This window comes from Dromaius novaehollandiae, chromosome 2 (assembly GCF_036370855.1).
Source record: "Dromaius novaehollandiae isolate bDroNov1 chromosome 2, bDroNov1.hap1, whole genome shotgun sequence".
Lineage (NCBI taxonomy): Eukaryota > Metazoa > Chordata > Aves > Casuariiformes > Dromaiidae > Dromaius > Dromaius novaehollandiae.
This window is the reverse complement of record NC_088099.1, coordinates 52496226-52518322: the sequence shown is the minus strand read 5'-3', so window position 1 is coordinate 52518322 and position 22097 is coordinate 52496226. Positions and strand designations below refer to the sequence as shown.

Sequence of the window (22097 nt, the reverse complement as noted above, 5' to 3'; positions counted from 1 at the left end):
AAGTGGCTTACTTTTTTGCTACACTACTTATACTTGACTTAGACAGGAATACATTAATTGCATGCAATATGCTTGGAATGCGTGGAAAATAAAATTTTTTCCACATGAGTCAGCACAGGAAATGAACTGCAAATGAGTAAAATGTTGAGAAGAAGTCTACAGATGGAGATATTTTTTTAAATACACAATGTTTTTTCAAGAGTAGAGTACTGACATCATCTTTTCTTCAAGAGTAAAGCACCACAGAGATGACTGATGACACACCAGAGACTAAAGAAGAGCAAAAACCAGCTTCTGATCGGCATACTTTAAGCCTCTAATCTGATGCAACATTAATTTAACAGTTTCTGTCTTTGCTGGTGCCAGACAGTTTTGTCTCCCCTTATCGGACATTGCCAAAGCTTTTACTGCATTCCTGCTAAAACACACAGAATTGTAGCTAATACCAAGTCAGAACACCTCTGAGCTTCATTTTCTTTTCACAGTGATATAAAGCAAACAATTCAGCTTCTTCTAAATGAATGATTTTGTGGTAAATTCCAGTAGATTCCTTGCACTGGTTAGATATTAAAAGAGTAATAAATAATAACAGAAATAGCAAATCAACTGGTTTCTAAGATTCGTATTGTGAGAGGATATTTGTGGGTGGAGTATATGGGGCTGCTCTTGTATTTAGGAATATATATAACAAACCATAGAGCTGAATCCTCAGTCCCAAACTGATCAACACTTGAAGCTCATAATGGCAGAAGAGAATACACTTCTTGAGCTCCCTTGAATCTAAAATACTTTCCCTTATTTCATTTGGCAGGAAATTACTGCTTCTATGGCAAACTGTCCTTCTGTTTAGTCCTTTTGTTTAGAGGTGGAGCTTTTTGTCCCAGTGTAGTGCAGTTAATAGGAACACTTGAACTCATGCCTTTAATGTGAGGCTTAAAACACACCATTAATACTTCATTTCAAAGCAAACAAACAGAGTTTCTTTTGAACATACTTCAATGCACTCTGAGACTCATGAAAAGCATTCGAATGAGTAAGTTTGCATTATACTGATCCTAGTAAACATCCTCCTCTGAATGCTGAGACCAATTACACGCATTTGACCTTTATCTTATGACTGTGCTTCTGTCATATGAACAAATAGGCACATGTGCTGCATCCCAAAGGCAAAATTTGGCTCATAGTGCCTAATGATCAAGGAGAGATGATGCACATATTTTTTGTAGGAAGATAATGTTTCATGCTCCTTTGCTTTAATTTTCCTGTCAGTGAAAAGAGCAGCGCAGGGAGCCTGCCGCCTGTGCTCGAAGTGGCCTGCTTGCTCCGAAGCTACAAAAACACTCTGACACACGAGCAAGACCGAAGCTCATACTGCACGCTTGTGTTATGCACTGCTCATCATGCTGCACTGCACCAAGCAGTGCCGCTCGGTTCCTAGATCAAAGAGCCATTTAAGGTGATCCTGGAATCCTCCTTGTGGCAAAACCGAAGCCATCTAAAGTCAAGCTGGGATTTTCCTGGACTCTTTCCCCCAGTCTTCAAAACATGTAACTAGCCTTTGCCTTTACTCTCATCAATAAAGAATTTAAAGCCATAGACTCATTACTCTCAAATGTCGTTGTCAGTGAAACATGCAAATAGAGGGAACAAACGGTGCTCCGTGTTGCAGGGATAAATTCGGAATCATTGGATAGAAGTGTATATTTTAAAGCTGCCTTTGGGAACAGGATTGACACAATTTCCTGAAAAGCTCTCTGTTTTGCTTCAACATACCCATGACCAACAGTTGCACAACTTATATGGATTAATTGAGCTGCAAACAGTAACATCCAGATCTCCCATGCTGTTTAAAATACAATACAGTGAAACCAGGCATGACCGTGGTGAGGATCAAAGAGAGAGGATTACTGGAATAGGGCAGACTCTTGTCTACGAGAATCAGGGCCTCTAGACTCGAAGGCATTATAAGGTAAAACTCTTAACATCTTTTCTGTGATATCTCCAAGAGCATGAGCCAGAGGAGGTGAGAGCAATTCACCTAACTCAGCCTGCTGCCTGACAAAGTAAGTTTCATTATCTTCCACTCAGAAAACATGAAAGGCTTCTCTCTCTAAAAAGAGCTAACATGCAGAACAGAAAAGGGAAATCCTGAGAGGAGAAAAGAGGAGAAAGTTCAGAAGGCAGGTGGGGTCACAGCTGATGTTTTGAAGCTTACAGCTATGCTTCAGGACTTTCCTATCCCAGGCAGGACACAGCAAAGGCAGGAGTGCACGTGTGTTTATGAAGCAGAGTTGCTCCGTGCAAAGTTTACTGCCAGTACTAATCTGTCTTGAGCAGCAGTGTTTTGGAACAGTAGTGCTGAGTCGTACAGATTTGTGATCATACTAATCTCCATACAGCTGCAAAGAAAAGCTGCCCAGAAATGTGAAGCATTTATATTTGCAGTATATATTTGTGAAACTAAGCTTTGATAGTACATCCATCCACATGAGAGAAAGAGACAAGTTCTGGATCTGCTTCCATACAAGAAGCTATTTCAACTAAGCACCTATCTTCCAGACTTCTCAATCTCTGGACTATAAACTTCCCTGATATTAATGCTTTATTCCTTCCTTTGACATTTTCTACCCCTTAAAGCAGATGGAATCTTAAAACACTGGAGAATAACACCAAAAATCCAGGGTCAAAACTCATCTATTTCCCTGAATTCAGTAGAACAGCAGTGCTGTGAGGATGAAATCAGGCCTCATGTTCTTAATACTTCAGTTTATGGATGCATTTATGATGTTTTACGTCAGATTTAACATTCTGTAGACCATTGCCTTTTTCAAAGAATAAGATTTCCATCACAGGGGGAGAACACTGAGTTGTCCCTTGTGGAAAAGGGTACCATTCCTTAAGAAAGGCTAAGCAATCATGTCAATGTCTTTCAGGAACTACCATACTGAAAGGCAGTAAATTCCATGCCAAGGGACAATAGCTTCTTACAATAAGCTAACAAAATTACAGACAATAGTTTGTACTCAGAGACTTGTATTACTACTTCTACATGAAGCTACACCAGTGTTTCACTCCACTGACTGCCTATGGGAACATAGAAACATAGAAATTCTATCACTTGCACACTTTTACACTGGTACAGTGGCATTGAATTTATTCTGCGATTTACTCTTATTTCTCTTCACTGTGACAACTAGATGATAAGCAGCAAGAAGATCAAATGATGTGCATAACAAGCCGGTTGCAAAGATGTGAATTTATAGGACCAGACTGCTGAATAACAGCTCCTGCATTGCCACTTCTGTCAGATGCTGCATGTTCTACACCTCTAGCCATCTACTGCCACTTCTTTCCTGACCACTTATTGCACAACACCACAGATAATCTGGTGGACTTTTGTAGGTCTTCTACACTGTGGTGAAAATTACCTTGCAAGCAGAGCGAGAAGTATGACAACAGGGGACTTTAATTCCACATTGCTCACTACAAAGACTATGTTAACAAGTTATTAGCTCTATTGTCTATGTCTCTCTGTCTGTCTGTCCGTCCACAGCAGTAACTTACATATCCACGGACAGTTTCAGACAGGAGAGGGGAAGATCTTTCAAAGATATAAAGCTTGTACAAGGTTTTGTGAGTGACAGGGATTGGGTAGAAGAGAGAGACCTAAATCAACAGTCCCAAGAAAGTCTGCAGGGTGAACTCAGCCATTATTTGTCCTGTTGACCTGGCGTGCCAAAATATGTGTCCTAGACAGCCCCCAGGTGCAGGAGTATCTTGGCGCCTACCAGGCAGCAGATGGTACTTCTTGCCCAGTTGTTACTCAAGCAGCACATGAGGAAGCTGGGGGAGGTGGATATAGTGACCATAATGAATGGGAACTGGAGGCACCACAGGGTTTGGGGGCAGTCATGAGGAACATGAGAGTCAGAATTACTGCAGTGGGAAAGAATAAGGACATCAGACCCAAATGCGAAAGAATGTTATCTGCTGTTTCTAGCCTAACATGCAACAATGCTCAGTGTGACTTGAATGAGAGCAGAATTTGACTCTAGCTGAAGCCTTCACTTGTGTTTTATGACCCATCTACAAGGGAAGGAATCTGTGAGCAAATGTGGAGCTTATACTGTCTGTGACACCAAAAAGCGCATGTCAAGAAGGTAGGCAGATGTGACACAAGTTCAGATTCCTTTTGCACTAAGGACTTTCAAGTACACATCTGAGATCACATAAGCTACAGAAAGGTCATTCAGCACATTCAAACACAGATGCACATAGAGAACTCAAAAATCGTTTCTTACCAACAATCATGTGATTGCAGACATCACAGAAGGTGGGTTTTTTGAAGATGTGCTCCTGGAAGATGTGAGCCTTGTTGTTATCTGGCAGCTGTTGGGCTCTTGTGGGGGAGGATGCCTGGCTCTCGGAGCTGGGAAGCTGGCCAGTGCTTGTGCTCACCTCCGGCATCAAGTCCACTTGCAGTTTCACATCGCTATTAGTCCTCTGGAAGAAATTGTCTGCACTTTTACTCCGCAAGCTTTTGGTCTTGAAGGAGAGGGATCGTTTCAGTTTCTGCAGCTGCAACAAATAAACCAATTACAATTATTTCCTTTCCCTCTTGAACAGCAAGACAAGGTTCCTGATTTTGGGGTGCACTGTTGATGCATGAACCCAGCTGACATTATCAGCACACTGGGAGGAGAGTGCCCACGGGCAGAGCAGGCACCAGCTGAACAATAATGTTGACTCTAGAGTTTAACTAGCAATTTCAGAGCAAAGAGAACAGAACACTATTAGAAAGTAAACCAATTTACATAGATTTTCTAACAGAAAATAAATCAGATAGCGGTAATGAATGCTCCTATTGCTATTTTCTTTCAGGTATGACAGTGAAGAGATACTGCAGAGAGTTGTACACACAGACACAGTAAAGAGTTGTACACACTGCAAAGAGTTGTACACAAAGCTGTACGTGTAGCAGAATATATCCCTTGTGTTCAAGCATGAGAGAAATTTAAGTATCATCCACCCTTGCCTGGTACTTAAGTAGCCCGTAAAGCCATTTCAAAAATAACTGTAAAATGGCATTACAAGAGGCACTAATATATCAGATAGATTTGATGTAGTGAACTGTCTTGAACTTGGCAGAAATGAAGACTGTGTGGAGCTTTGACTGAGAAATTCCTGCTTTATTTTTTAAAGGAAAAGAGGCTCCAGAGCTTTTGTAGTTAGTTAGCTATTGTAGTTAGTTAGCTATTAGTTAACCTAGTAACTAATACTAGTTAATACACACATTCACATATATTCTAGTGTATTGTGTTGTGTATTGTGTCGTCAGAATATTTAGCACAATACTGAATCATTAACTCAAATTTCTATTATGTCTCTTTACCTGTAAATTGTGTCTTGTACCTTATTAGAGCTCCTCTCATCCTTCCCCTGAAGACTTTTTTATTAGGCTGAGTGGGGTGCTAGGTAAGGGATAGGAGCTATCAGGATATTGACTACACAGATTTGCAGGCTACCACCTCGGAAGGCTCAGGAGTGCAGTCGGGGTGAAAGGAAAGCATTCTGGGAAAGCCAATTTGACGTCTACTTCATGCTTGCTGTCTCTGAAGTATATCTCCATCTCACCTTTCATGCAGTATTATTTCAACCACCGCAAAATGATTTCAATCCCTGCTATAATTCTCCCAGCAAATATGATGTAACAACTGAAATTTTCCATGCCACGCAGTCTGTCGGTGGTAACCAGCGGGAATGGTTTATATTAGAAACTGTTTATGTTAGAAACAATGATGATTGGGAATCATAATTCACACTAATATAAAAGGAAGGAGTTCATGTACTTTCCTAAAAAAGCATGGCACTGGCCTGTAACACTGATACAGTGGCCTCAGAGCGCTGTTCTCCCTCGTTTCTATTTCTGATCTGTCCATTTTCTTTACGATGAAGCCTAAAGCACTCTGTGAGACAGGAGCATCATGCCCTCCTGGCAGGGGGCCTCTTCCACCTTCCAACGCCCGCGGCTCCCCCAGCGGGAAGGAGACTCTCTTCGCTTGCATTTCACACGTGCGAACTCCCCGAGGCCAATAACTAGGCAGATATAACCTTGCCTGGGGTTAATGATATTTGGGTTTGCTATACTGTGGGTTTCTCTGTTCTCTGCTGGGGAAACCTCCCGTTCCCTGTGCTGCTCCTCGGCGGTGAGCGAGGAGGGACGGGTGCAAGCGAGGGGCTGGTCCCGCACCTGCTGCTCTCAACCACATGCGCTATCCCAGCACATGGGAAGAGCCCTGGGTTCAAACAGAGGAAATGCTCACCTGTTTGCCCAAACTCTCAGTCTCGGGGTGGGGGGAAGTGTAAACAAGAGACTACATGGTTAAACGTCAAGTGTGAGGCAAGAGCAGCTTCTGAGGCTCCTTCAGCTGAAGCCTAACTCTTGGATTCACTGAGCTGGAAAACCACCATACAACAGCACCAAAAAAAGGTGGGATCCTCCTTCTCCCACTTGGATGTTAAGGCACTGGCACCAAAAATCACTGAGTTTACTCAGAACTGAGATTATTTCATTTCCCCAGAGATGGCCAGGCACTCAGCAATAATTCACCCCTTGCTCCTGAAGTGGTTCTCATAGAAGTCAGACCTAATTAGTGTAGTGAAACACAGTGAATTACAGCACCACAAGGTGATGGAAATGGCATTCATTATTGATTTGCCATCCATTTCTACAGTGCCACATGAAGTTAATTAAATTTAAAAACACTGCTTCTGCCACAGGAAGAAGACAAAGCAGTACGATACAGAATTTGTTTTACCATGAAACAACTGTCTTGCTAGCTTGGCAATGCATACAGTATCTTTCAGGGAGCTCTATGTTTAGTAGTATTAGCCCATTCTCTTTTGCAGTGAAGGGATGTACCAGCAGCCCTTCCTCCGCTAGCAGAAGAGTCTGTAGTTTTCCAAAGAGTGCTAGTACAGCATCCAGGTGGTGCATGCCTGAATGTATGTACATGCACTAAGGTGAATGAACAATTTGTGTATATGCTCTGTGCATCGGCATCGATGATGTGGAGAGCAGGACACAGATATACAAGAACACATCCATGGACTTGGCAGGCGTCTTTGCACAAGCTAATAATCCCCTCCAAGACTCCTGAGCAATGTCCTGTGCTAATGTGGCTAAACCATTCCCAGACAAGGTGAGGACCCTTGTTGTTACCCACGAGTAAACTTCATAGTTGTAGGAATTCAGGCTGGAAGACATCTGCACAGTTTGTTTGCATTATGTACTTAACACACCAGCACAAGTGTATGGTCATTATATCCCAGGTAGGTTATATTTGTACAGAAGTGAGTATGCAAAAAATGCAAGCCATAGGCAATGCTTAATATTTTGCACAGCTAATTACGAACTTCTGCTCAGTACTTGCAAAATACCTGTAAAGAAGTATCTAAGCATCTCTCAGATCTGAATGTTTTATACCCATTTTGCACAAATGTATGTGAGAGGACATGGCAACAAAAATTTGGCACTACATTTTAAAATTTGATCCAACTTTCCTTCCTCATATTAGGTGGGCAGGAAAAACTGGCCCAGGAAAGAATTTGAAATATGGTACAGGTATATGATTTTTTTTACCCAGGAAAAGATGGCCCAAGCAAGGGTAAGGACAGCTGGTTGTACAAAGAATTTCAATTCTAAAAGCATAGAAGCTTAAGCTATCATTATGCTGCACTCAAGTAAGCATGACTTTCCTTCCTTAAAATATCATGATTTCCTTGTTGTGAAGTTAGCTATGGCCTGGCCCCAATCTTTTATTGGAAGATTGTAAACATCGTTAAACACAGACCTATAACATTTACCTGATTTGATTTTCCTTAAACCGATTTAATGCATTTGTGATGCCTTTGACTCCAAATAGAACTGCTGTAGGAGTCACCTGAGATAGAAATCAGCTTCCTCTGTCTCTACAGGGGCAAGTAGGCAAATTTTAGAATTCTTAATTTCTTTCTACAAAGTTAATCAGTCCACAGTTAAATCTCATTTAGAAATACTACTGAACTTTGGAAAAAGATGAGGCTAGGGTTGTTCTGCATTTGATGCTGCTTCATCACTTCAGTTTTGAAGGACCACATGCACTGAAAAATCATGTATTGGGTCTGAAAAAAACCCCAAAAGCAAGGTTTTAAGCCACACACTTGAAATACTTTTCCTAGGCCTTTCACATTTTCTTCTCTGCAAGGAAAGCTACAAATTAGCTTTAATTTAAATAATTAAAAAAATAAAGTGAGATTCACGCAAACACAAGAGTTTTTCTAGACTTGTGATAAAAACCACAAGACTTCACAACACTGGCCCTTCAGAAACATGAACCCTTGATTTCAAATCCAGGATGTTGTTGTGGTTTGAAATTAGAGTCGGGGAAAAAGTTTGTCTGTCCCTAGGTTAAAACATTTTATCAGTCACACAGACTCTCAGCGACTGCACATACTTACCCTGCAGGAAGGGCAGAGATAAGTGCAATAGCTAAACCTCAGAGCCTGATTAACCTTTTTTTCAGTATCATCCTGCACAATCTCACAGCGTTACTGAATGTCCACGCTTTAAGGGATCAGGATGCTCTGAAGAACCACAGCTTATCAGTGCCTCCTCTGTTCCTAATTCCCTTACACAGCAACTCTTAGCTGCTATAAACAGAAAACAGGAGGCAGCAGAAGGACAGCTAGTGAAATTCAGCCCTCCTGTTGCAGATACTGCTGCTTTTGATTTGAATGGGAATTGCACCTACCTTCACTAAGGCTTTATTTCACTTAAAAACTGGAAGCATATGAGCCTCTTCTACATTTTGGTTTAAGCAACACATGGAAGCTGGGAAGACGTCAGTGATTTGAGCTGTTTTCTAATTCCTGGCTTTGCAATTACAAAAAGAGAAAAAAAAAGAAAAGAAAATCTAATTTCCAGTTGCCCCCACTGCAAGGAATAATTTGTTCAGGCTCTTAACCGTTCCCCTGGTTCTTAGGACCTCTAGCTCCCTGGCCTTTCTGGCTCTATCTACACTAGCAGGCAGCACAGCTCATCAAGAGTGGATCCAGAGAATGACAAGGCTGGGGTTGAGGACCCAACATACTCACCATATGCATTTCAGGGCACAGAGTGGCTTGAGCTTTTATCATTGTAATGCACGACGTGCCCAGCTAGAGCACAACCAAGCCCCAGAGTAAGGCACCCCACAGTCTTTCAGGCTGCTCCACAACAAGCACCAAGGTGCAGTAAGCAGCTTGACTGGGGAGATCCACCTCGAAACCATGCTCCTGAGTCAAACCAAAGTGCCAATGTAGGCACGTCCAGTACCATCATTGTTTCTCTAGCGTAACTTCTCCATCACATTTTCTCACCATTCAAAGCTCAGGGCAAAGCCTCGCTGCCTCCAAGTCCTGTACACAAGTGCCTCATTCCCCAATCTGGTGCACCACAGCCTCCCTTATCAGTGGTCTCAGGGTGGATGGTGCCTAGCAGGAGGACAAACTGTTGTATTATATTATGTTCACTAAAACCATCAGCTTTACTGTTCAGAGCAACCCTTATGGACAGTGCCCAAATCGGCTTATTTCCTGGCACTCTTAGTCTTGTTCCCTCTCAGCCACATCTAAGCATCCTCACCAGCAGCAGAAGATGGCTCGGGGCACCCCTATGCAGCGTGAGGCCGACAAGGAGACTGGTCTCATATGTTTCCACTCTTAACTGTCTTCCATGAGAGAACAGCAAATGAACCAGGTTTATCAGCTGTCCCTTACTGACAGACCATATAACTAAGCCCTCAGTTTCAGACATCAGCTGTGTGACTGTGCTACTACGCGAGCAATAAAAAAATGTATATATTGCTTGCTCTTCTCTATCCCTTTCTTTACACTAGCATTAGCAATATCATTACACGGATTACAAGTAACGCAGGGTATTGGCAGAACTGGAATAAGCCATCATCAAACCCAGTTTGATTCCTGCAGTTTTTATAAAAAGTACTTCTTTTGTTTAGCTACACAGGCTAAAAATACAGCATCAACAGATTTCACTCTTCGCCGAGATAAACATCCACCCTCTATGAGGAATTATTTCTTCTTCCTTTCTGCTTCTTACTGTAAGTTTCCAAATTACTTGACTGCCACACTGTTATAATAGACCTTCAGTGCATAGGGCCAGAGAGTGCTGTATAGATTCACTAGAGAGTGTGTTGGGTACACCGTACATTACCAGAAGGGATGTAGACCAAAAGCCTTTCAAATAAGGGAAAGAATAAAACTGTTGACAAATAGAAGCTGTCCTGCTGAGTACAATCCGTTTTCTGGGTCAAAGAGCATTCAATTTGCATTAGCATCCCCTGGAACACACTTCACATGTTAACGAGGTTTGCTGAAGAACTGGATGTCACTGGGGTGTAAGCTGCAGCGCTGGGCTACAGCTTTGCTCTACTGATTATAAGCAAATGAGAAACCAGTTCAAAAAGAAATGCTCATTTTTTTGTGAGCCTAGAGGCTGATGATTTTCTTCTTAAATTTAAGAGATACAAAAGCAAGTGATTTCTGAGCACACACAAGTTATTTTTTTCTGGATTTGATTTCAGAAGGCACTGCCTTGGCATTTTAATGAGCAAAAATAAGATTATGATATCCCTAAAGCCAGTGTGCAATTTCATAAATAATATGGGTGTTTGCCTGATGATGAGAAAAGTACCATGTCTTATAGCATTAACAAGATAAATGGATATTGTAAACACTTAAGGGGTTCGTTTTGTTTATTAGCAAAGACTCCTTAAAATTTGTAAGCAAAGCAGATCCCTTTTTTACCTTCTCCTTTCCAAATAATGAATAGCACAAATACTCTACTAGTACAAATTTAATTAGCTAAACTGACTTCAATTGCCGCTGATTTATAAAGTCTGAGAATCTGGTCCTATCATGAATTTGTGTCTGCTCTATCCAGCTTCCTTGGAAGTTTTATCCTTCTAATCCATTACAGACAAAGAGGGAGTGTTCATCCTTGCTGAATCTGCTATGTATTATATTTGTGTATTTTCCCAAACAGATTGCATAGCTGGCATTAGAACAAATATGTTTGTTATTGCTGTAAAAAAAAAAAAAAAAAAAAACCCTGTCTGCTTGAATACTGTATTGGACTACTCAAAGGGGAGACTTTTCCCTAATACCTAATGATTAGGTTGTTAGTGATTTGTTGGGTACCTCCAGCTCTTGCTCCTCTGACTGCCATCATCTTGTTCACCATCCTGCCCCACATTGTTTTGAAAGCCCACTCACTGATCCTCCAATCTGTTTAGGTTATCAGCTTTTCCAGCCAGGGCTCTTGCTTTGATTTTGTTTCACACGTACAGTCCTAACTACAATAATACAACTCTGACTGGCATGTCAGGACTTAACAGCAAAAATCTCTGAAATCCTAAGAGATGCTCAGTTGTCACTGCGCCTAAAAATGTCACTGTGAATTACACATTCTCAGCCCTCTCCTGATGTACTACAGCTTTGGCAGTTGTGCGTATGCATATGTAATTGGCAGACCTCTAAATTGTCTAGAGATTTGGTCCGCACTTGTAGCCAAACAGTGTGCTTGCTTATCAAACTTCTCCATACTGTACAATTCTCTGCATACTTTGGTTTAAACCAAGCTGAAAAATTTATCTGGTTCTCAATAGGTCCTCCTGCAGTTGGTTAGGAAGTACCCCACAGTTTCAGGTACTTCTTTTTTTAATATTGAAAGGAACCAGGAGGGGCAAATGTGTGAGACGAATGTGAAATAGAGTGGTGAAATGTTTAAGGCCCAAAACCTTAATTCTCATGAATATTGAGAAGAACTCTGCCCTGTACTGCAAATTTTTTTATATATCCTGAAAATTCAGCATCAGATTTGACAGGATGAGGTTATGCCATCTAGGGAATGGCAGATTTGAAGAAACACAAAAAGTTTATGAACTTTTTATGTTTTTGAACAGTTTATGAACAGTTTTTATCAAATCTCAGCGAAATCTTTTTTTGGTCTCCATTGTATTCAGAACTGTATACTTCAAAAGACTTGCTGTCATTTAAACATTTTAAAACAGCTTGTAAAAAGGAGGAAACATACGCAAAATAAATATAACAATATTTGTATGTATGTCATACCCAGAAATTTTAAGGCTTTTTTTATCAAAAACCACACCAAAATCTTTTTTTTCCTGAAAACAGATACATTTAACACATTTAATTATTCAGCTAAAACTCTTGAACTTTCAATCTAAAAGCAGTTTTTGCCACTGTGTTTCTGAATAGTCTTCTTTCAGTTTATTCATCTATTTTTTCTTTTAACCAAGCTAAATTAAAACCAGTTATCTAGAAACAAAAGACTATTTCTATTCCTGAGCAACCTAGTCTCCATTAGAAAAGACGCAATTCATTGTAGCTCTTCAAACTTCCTAATAGGTTTGATTCAAGTTTAGTTTGGGGAAAATGTTTGTTGGAGAGTGGTCACTTTTTATTGTTATATATATATATATCGCTCAACCAAGGTTCGTGTTAAGCCTGCTTCTAGCAGAGAGGAAAAACACTGAATCTTTCTCCAGTTTGCAGCATTTCAAGCTAACTACTCACAAGAACATGTCTCAGGGAAGCTTTACTATAGTCTTCCCAATTTATCATTCAAATAATGAAGAATCAGATTAGTGGTCCCAAAGTAACATCCGCTGAGTTCACTGTGTTGGGCTCAGTGATTGCCAGTTCTTCCTCCTTTGTAAACACATGCATAAGTCAAAACACATTACGGATCAAACTCAGAAACATTCCGGCCACAGCCAAAGCTTGCTGCTTGTTGCCTGTTCTATAATTGGGCTGGAAAACATTTTGTCCCTTTGATCTCTTCTCCTGCCTCACCTAGCAAAAGAGGAGCTGCTGCTCTCAGGAGCAGAGGAAAAGACTGTAAATCCCATATGTTGCCCAATGGCTGTCCTAACATGGGTGCATCAACTGCAGGAGATCTTTTACAATTCAGGCTACAGAAGGTGCTTGCTGGAATAACCATCTGCAAACCTGTGTGGCTCTTCTCTCCTTACCCTGATGGATAATCAAACCTCCACGCTTTCCTCCTGAAACCAGCAGGAAAGCTGGTGAAGGAAGTAAGAGGAGGTTAGGAACAGCTCTTCTACTTTTTACATCCCCCTGTAACTTTGGGTTTTGGAATGGGTATGTGTTTACAACTTCTGGTTTGGTACTTCAGGTTTCACCTCAAGCATCTTGTTGCTAAGCAGCTGGTCATCTCCATGCTTTGTCCCCACTGAGATGATGCACACGATGTGGATGTCCCTTGACTTTTGACGTACAAGGAATTTGGACTGTTATCTCTGAGGTCTCTTCTGGTAATCCCGTATTTTGCTGCTCTGTTTGGGTAGCTCTTTTCTATTTTGGCTTCTAAATGGAACAGTGATTTCCCCTTTGGTAACTCTTGATTTAGTCATTTACTGAGCTTTGCTGCAGTGGAACTGGTATGACAAATTTTGGAGATTAAAAGGGTAGATTTTGGAGTAATGTAAATCCAGGCAGCCCTGCTTTGGTGAATGAAGCTCTGTCAGTATACACCTGCTGAGAATCTTAAATAATAATAATAATAGGGCCTAAGTTTAACTCCTTTTCCCTCTCATTAATAATCTGCAGTGAATGTGATTGCAAATGTAAGATTAATCATCTTTGATTGTATCTCATGTCTGTCCATCTATGAAGCATGCATCATTATTTTCCACTACTGTTCTTATGAGAAATTAAAGCTCAATATGGCCCAGTGAAAAAAGACATCCTTCTGCTAAAAAGCTCCACCTATGGCAATAATTTCCACTAATTTCTTTAATTTATGAGTTTTTCTGCCTTTTTTTTTAACAGAGATGTTTTGTAATACTTTAAATGGTAGTGTGTCTCTTGAAGCAAATATGGAAATACATCTGGCAGGGAGGCTGATACTAACCAAGGGCAAATTAACATCAGCACCAGATCCCACATACTGTATAATCACACTTGTATTGTCTTAAAACAGAAAGGAAGACTGAGATCCCATGGGAGCTGTTATAGTTAATATTCTGTCAATGTTTCCACTCCTCTTTCTGGGGTTCCAAACTTAGCCTGTTAAAATTGCTTCACAACGAAAGCGTAGAAGTGCTCAGCTCTACAACTAAGTTATTGTCACTGGGCCAAATCCTAAGGTCTTTGCTCATTGCTAACTCCTGCTGACTTCAGTGAGAATAATTCCTGAGTAAAGGCTTGCGGTTTGGCTGGATTGCTGTTTTGTTTATTTTGAAATAAAACATTTTTTTTTTTTTTACTATTTTACACTGTGCATTAAAAACAGAGGCCTCCTGCAGCATGAAGAGCCACCTGGCCATATTCTGCATGTTGTTATCTGACTGGCTTTATTCATCCCTGCCCAGTTCCCCCCTCTTTTTTTTTTAAACCGTATCTGTCAATCTCTTCTTCTCTACAACCAAATATAGATAGATCCAGGGGACACCTATTCCTCTGGCTTCTTTTGTCTCTCCCTAGTCACTTGTTTTTAAATTATGCTTGGTGTGACTTAATTCTGTCCAAACTTCTTCCTTAGCTACTGTGCCTTAACTCTGAGATTATTTTACCTCATTTTTTGATTAAAGAAAAAACAGAAGCACAATACCAGAACTTGGGTGCTACATGGGCTGTTGGCTTAAAAAAACTTCTGGACATGGATCTGAACGTTGCCTTATTTGATCGTACAGATTCCTGCACGCTCTTCTTTGCTGCCCGTCTGAAAACAGAGATCCAGATCCGAATTATACAACTCGTTCCCATTTCAGAGTTCTCTATGGGAATATGATGGTAGGTGCCTTTGAAAATATTCAATCAGGTGATTGATTCACCTGAATCAAAATATTCATCAGGTGTTCATCAGATCACTTCCTATTTTTTTTATTCTCAGCCCCCTTACCCTTTCTTCTTGTGCATACTTTTGCAATCTGGTGGCAAATTTTCTGCCTCCCATCTTCTTTTTATCGCTTCTGAAGACTGACACTGTCCAGCCCTGTAAATGCAGCTTCTTCCCCATGGCTCTGAGGGAGTCAGGGCATGCAGGCAGTGCGAGCGGCCAGCAGTGGCTGTGTCCGCTCTGACATGACCAGCCCAGCAGCACCCAAGCATCCTGGCATGCAGCCACCTTACTGCCCTGCTGCTGGGCTTCCCGGCCACACCTGGGAGGCCGCTGAGCTTCCTTCATCTCGTATTTCCAGTTCTGAAGTCCTACAGCAGTTTACAGATACATGACAAATGGTGTATCAATTAAAACTTTCCCAGTCTCGGTAACATCTTCCTCATGATTCATTCTGTATCCAGTTATAGTACCTGCCACTGTGGCAGAGATCTATTTATTTCCAGATTGAGTCCAGATCTGGCATGTTTTTCTGGTTAAAGCTCTTTTCAAAGTACAGATGATGGCATGTGTTTATCTTTCAATGCATCAACTCAAGTCACTTTCTAATTTTCAAAAAGTGCTTCCAAATAATTTGGAGGAAAACTACTCCTGTAACACCAATTTCCCAGGAACCTGTTACTAGTACAGAAAGTTTCCATTTTAGTGTCTCTTTTGTCTTATGGCTATTACAACTTAGTGACGCCCATCAAAAACTACATTTAGTGTCCTATATAAAGAATAATGCAACTATCCAAATGAAAAGTCTGTTTAACTTGATAATATTATCATGTATATGACATACAATTACTTGACACTTTCTAGAGGTGTTTAAAGGCATGACTACTGCATCAAGAAACTGACAATGTAAATACATAAATTTGGAGATATTAATTAGCAAGAGTTATTATGTAAGAGATTTGTCATGCATTTTTGACCCCTTCTACCTCATGCTAATCCATTTTCTTTGTATTTATTCTAAACCTCCAAGCTGCAAAACATCTTTAGCCAGCTATTGTTTCAAGATCAATCCTACCAAAGAAAAACATTTTATTTTTATCCTCAGCAGCTGGATAACTTTCCTCCTCAAATTACCACTGTCAAAGGTTCACAATTAAAATGATTGACTGCACTGCAAAAATGTGTTTTTAGACTGAGATAACTATACTAGCTTGGTGTAAAAAGATACAATATTGTATACAGACTACGATGAACAAAGAGATAGATAATTTAAGGCTATAACTCTTTTTGAAGCACTACAGATTCCTTTTTTCATATTAAAAGAGATTTTTTAAGTCCCTCAGAATCCTCTAAATTTAAGCTGTTGTTTAAGCCTGTTGTTTAAGCCTGCACAAAAAGAGCTAAACCTCCCCTCTGTGTAGATAATAAAAAAAAGGCCTGTAAGGTTTTCATAAGGTTGTGGTCACCTAACAAATGTGGCATATTCAGAATTCATAATTTTAGTGTAGAGAGAGAAAAGAACTGTTGGCATTGACATATGATACTAGTAGATACTAGTAGGAGTTGTTTTTATGATAGGAAATGGAGGGATATTGAACCAGTAAAACTCCGTGAAGCCTAGTCTGACAAAAATAATGGCAGTGACTTCAACAGGACCAGCATTTTGCAGCGGGGTGCATGGAGGGAGTCAGGCAGGCAGGAGAGCAGGGGAATGGAAGAAGGAAGCAGAGAGAAAAGTCAGGTCAGGACAGACCATACTGTGAGGATTATGGATATGAATCCTATGCAAAAGTGGTATTTCTACAAAGTGCCTTGGTCTAGTTTAGTCTACTGTCAGCGTAGATGCTGTTTTTGGTATCAGTGGCATGGCACTGATCTATAAGGAGTGTGCCAGACCACAGCAGAAATCATAGCCTGACCACTGCTGGACTGAACAGCAAGTGTAGGGTTAACTGCTGAGGTTTATATCAGTTTTCTCTTGTTGGCTGATTTTTTTATATGCAGTGGTGGCTACAAGTACAACTGTGCTGGAGAGTTGATATCTCGTGGAAAGGAGATTTTTCAGTGGCTCAGGAGCTGGTGGTAAAAACCAAATGATGTTGCCTCAGTTACTACTTCTGGAATATTGTATTTATTGCAGTGTGTCCCTTAGGGTGCCAGAAAAAAATTAGGTTAGTTTTCTCATTATGTTTAAAGAAGGTCTGACTTTTTTGTCCTGACGGAGTGGCTACTTCTTTTGGACAATATCTAGTCACAGCTGAGTTCTCCTCAGAGGTAGATCAGGTGGTTAAAATTTTTGTTTGAAGTCTGACTATCTTTTTCTGAATCTTTGTGAATAGCTTTTAATTTATCTACATTTGAGTAGGGTTCAAGTAAGTCTATTACACCTGCGTGCATTTATTTTAGCTTTGATAATCTCTAAATAATGATTTGTCCACAGCAGACCACAAAATACCGGACAACTCAGGCAAACTAAAATGCACCTTAAAGCATTCCCTTGTGAAGAAGGAACTGGGGCTTGGGTATAGGTAAAAGCAAAAGTGCAAACTTTGGAGTTTGCTTTCTTTGAAGAGTACTTATGGCAGGAGCAGCAGCATCCACATAGTGTTTATAAGCGGTCCCTCCCCCAGCAGAAGGACCACCATTCATTTTCCTAGTAGGCAACTTGAAGCTTCGCTGAGCTTTCCCCTGGAAGTTTTGCATGTAAAGACAATGCAAAGTTTGGCTCATTGTATCAGAGAGCCTGGTCCCGGATTACAGCATGTAGGTGAGAATAGGAACAGAGAGAAGAGATAGATAAACACTGGAAGGTAGAAAGCCAGTGAGTGAGCTAGCAAAAAAGTTCACTGTTCGTCTGGATCTTTTGGATGCCTATGAGAACGAAGTACGTTTGTCATTAGGACTAACTACAGGAGCTGGATCTAACTACTGTGAACCTGCCAAAGAGTCCTCTGTGCCCATACTTCATGGAGCTGGTGCACGATTCATCTTGTAGCTACAGTTTAATAGCAGCACTTCACATTTTGCAGCCTGGATAGGCTCACATTTTTCTCTCTTTTTGTCATAGGTGCATAACTTTCCATTATAGGGCTGGCTGGAAAACAGCAATTCCACTTAGTGAAAATTTTCAAAGTTTGAATGATTTTGTTCTGCATTGACATTAAAAAAAACAACTGCAGTCTTTCAAAATGTCTTTGAGGGGGCTGTGGGCAGAAGGGGGGAAAGTCAGACAGACTAATCTGCCAGGGAGCAAATGACTGGCTTGAGAAAGACACAGGTTCAAGACCTTGCTCTGACAGATTCACAGTGGTGTTCACCCTACTTAAATTCAGGCTCTTAACTTAGCTGTAGCTGCTTACTGTAGTCAATGGAAAAGATTGCTTCTCAGAGAGGCTAATTCAGAGCACATAAGGCAGGCTTTTGCTCTAAACCACCTTTGATAAAACAATCTCAATCTGTGTCCATTTATGACACAGGGAGGCTGAACTACTAACTGAACTGTCTCAAGTAGGTCTCTAATTGCAGGCCGGGCCATATGATTTAACTTATGATGTATTTTTCTCCTCATTTGACTGGTAATTTAGTCCAAAACCAGAGAAAGCTTCCTGACAAAAGCTTACATGATCAAGAAAACCGAACACTTCCACAAAAACATAGGTTTTGACAAATGAAAAAAAAAAGCACTTGACAAGCACACATTTCATCAAAATGTTTGTGACCAAAAATCTTTGGCAAACCATTACATTACCTTCCATTCATTTATGAATGTTTCTTTAATTAGATAATTTGAATTAAAAGAGTGTGTGTGGACATAAGTGAGAAATGAGCTGCCTGCACTTATAAATAAAATTTACTAAATACACTAAGGGGTGTTCTTATAATAAAAAAAAGTCTATGCTGGGTCCTTGAGTTGATTTATACCAGTTGAGAACTTAACAAAATGTGCATTTTAAAAATCAGCATGGACCTGAAAGTCTTAACAACTGTTTCCTTGATTTAACTGGACAGAAATCAGTGGCAGTCTGCTAAGTTTAACTTTTTGAATTTTGCCTAATATATTTTGTTGACTTGTGAGGACAGAGGTGCCTAGTCCAAGGCCATTTCTCATTCTGCGTATGAACAAAGACAAGTGAGTCTGGAGCAGGATTTTCAGTTCAGTTCCTAGACACTATTTTTTTGAGGATCATTACACCTCAGCATTTAAACTGGCTGGGTAAACATTGTCAAATCAGTAATAAATAAGTACATCTACATACATGATGTTTGAGGAGATGACTTATGTGCATTATGTCAGAATTCTGATTCTCTGGCAACAAAAGCTGGGGTACCCCCCTGAGCATGAGTAAATTTTGTAAAAGCTGAATGGAGTTAACTGTTGGAGTAATGGAGATGCAAGTCTGGCTCTAAGAGTCTATTCAGCAGCATTTTGCTATAACAACCTGTCAGGCTCATTTTGCTCTCTCACCTGAGCTCTGCCTACACAGCCTACATTTCTTTGTCTTACTCTGAAGAATGAGCTAAGAAAAAAATATCCTAAATGCTCAATTTAATAGTTTTGTGAATACTGGTTTATAGTATTTTGCTTCCTTCTGAATTAAACCTAATCACTGGTTACAGGAGGTCAGCTGCATTTTGCTTTTCTGTTCAGAACTGCAGATTGCTAAAATGATCTTTATTAGTAAGGCAATGCATGCATGGCATTTTAATAAAGCTTTTACATGGCACTCAGAAAATAAGCATTTTCTGTTTCAAGAAAAGAAAACCATTCAAGCTGTCACTGTTACTCACCTAAAGGACTCTGTCTGCAATTCCATATAGGACTTGCAGCCTCCTGCACCTGGGAAACACCTCTTCCTTGCAATTATTAATGCTCTGGCATTTTAAACAGTGTGACCATTTCAGCCCCTGCATTGTGACACTTCCATTGGACAGTGCTTAGCATACTACTGTCATCAGTTAAAAACAGATCAGCCAAGAAATACACTCATGAACAGGAAGACTTCTGTGAGTGCCTAGCATGTTTCTGCAAGAATAGACATAAGAACCTTGGTTTTTTAAATAATAAGATCTGCAAGTTATTTGTCATTTTTAACTGCTGAAGTCAAAGACATGTCTTTTTGACATTCATTGCAGGTATGTTTTAGAAGGTTTCTGAGTTAAATTCCCTGTCAAGGAGCATATACTGTATCAGTCATTCTCCTGAATTAAGGGGAGTTTCCTCGAGAAGATGCGTATGTCAAAGGAAAATCAATGTCAACTTATTTCGGTCATTCAGACAATGATTTATGAATTTCATTTTCACTGTTGGTCATCTCTGCCAATGAACATGCAAAGTTTGCTTATGCATCAGTTGGAATATAAACATTCACATGCCTGGAAAAGACAGTGCTCATTCAATGTCGGATGGCCGTTCACCTCTGTAACTGGAGGTTGAGCAGCACTGAATACAGAAGCCAAGAATATTCAACTCACACATCCCCATCTGGAAGATTAGTCCTCTGTCTGACAAACCTGAGGACAAACTCACCAAATATGAGTTCATGGAATCTTCTACCCTTCATGAGTATACAGCAAGGGCTTGGGTAGGCAAAAAAAGAAATGCTGGTCTGAAAAGGGCAGATCATGGAGAACAGTCTCAGATCAGGTGATTATGAGTTACTTCCATTTAAATCAAATTAAGCGTAAGGAAGAAAATGAACCTCTAACCAAAGTTTTGGATTTCAAGAGGTTAGCCTTTGATGTGCTAAATTCACTTGAAGAAATTCCAAGCCGTCAGCGCTCTCAGTTCCCTGACTATATATTTTAAGCCACATCACACTTTGGAGTGTGACACAGAGATGCTTGAGCTGGTGCCTGACTGAACTAACATGTGCACCAAGAACAGCATGAAGATATTAGCCCTGGTCTAGAAAGCAGCATAGCTGCGTAAGCAGGTCACTGCGTCTCAGCTAACAAGGGCTCTCAGCAAGTACTGAGTGCATGATGAACCTGCATGGCTGCTAGTTCTGGAGGAGGCTTGGCCTTTGCTACCCTTGAGCTATCAGATCGGAGACACGCTTGACTGACGAAGATAACTGAACAGAAACCGCCAGGTACTTGGATGCCCTTGGACATGTAGGAGGCATAGAATTTCTTGAAAGAAAGTATGTTAAAACTACCTGGAAACTGAAATAAAAATAAATAAAAAGATTTTGTTTAGATGTGTGCTCCTGGTAAGCTGCATGAATAGTTACCTAAAAAAAAGGATATTGGAAATAAGCAAAGAGTCCACAAAGAATGGTAGGGAGCGGAGGGAGAGAAAGGAAAAGAGAAAAAACCCCAAGCTGGTATGCAAAGAAAACTGGACCTTTCAGGCTGAGTTGCTTAGGTCTAACTACGCTAATTGCCAAGAAAAGCTAAGTGAGACCTTGCAACAGTACTTAAGAAAATATCAAAAGATTGATACAGGTTAGAAATAGGAAAAGAGGATACAGGCTGCGGTACACTAGGGATGTGATAATGGCTGGCTCAGAACCTAACAAACACCTCCTCTCATTTTCCTCAAAGAGCAATGATCCTGGGCACAAAATAATAGGAAAAATAAGAAAGAAGTTGCAGAAATGGAAGATATGATGTTAAAAAAGCAGTTCAGTGTACTTGTTGAGGTGAAAGGGAGAAAAGAAACCAGATAATCTCCATTGCAAAATCTTATTTTGAAAAGGAGAAAAGAGACCAGATAATTACCATTGCAAAATCTTACTTTCCAAGTCTAGGACCAAGTCTTCTTAATAAACTTTATCAAGCTAGAAATGATACACAGGAAAATAAACGTCTATGTTTCAAGGGGGAAAAGTGACCCTGCCAAGTACAAGGTTGTAGATCAGACTTCAGTACTGCTTGAAGGAAAGGGCAATTAAAAAAACATTAGTAAAAAGAAAATGGGATGCAATGTAACAAGAATTTACTAAAGATAAGTAATCCAAGACCAGCTATCTTGGAAAAGATGAACAATTTTCTAGACAAGGACCATTTTTTAGGTCAAAGGTAGCTTCTGTCTATTTGAATTTCATTAAAATTGTTCAGTATGGTACCAAATGGGAATGTATTACCTAAGACTGAGAAGATGAGGATTAGTGGAGAAGTTACAAGATGGGACAGACAGTGAGTTCAATGGAAGGTGGTTGCTGTTGAAAGA

General features: G+C 40.3%; 1 protein-coding gene across 1 annotated transcript in view; it reads right to left on the bottom strand.

The window, feature by feature from the left end:
* The window catches only part of STAC (SH3 and cysteine rich domain), a 70352-nt gene that overhangs the window by 41315 nt on the left and 6940 nt on the right, over positions 1 to 22097 (bottom strand). The window contains exon 2 of the mRNA XM_026101359.2: positions 4302 to 4578. Coding sequence (XP_025957144.2) covers positions 4302 to 4578 — 277 coding nt within the window. The remainder of the gene's footprint in view (positions 1 to 4301; positions 4579 to 22097) is intronic.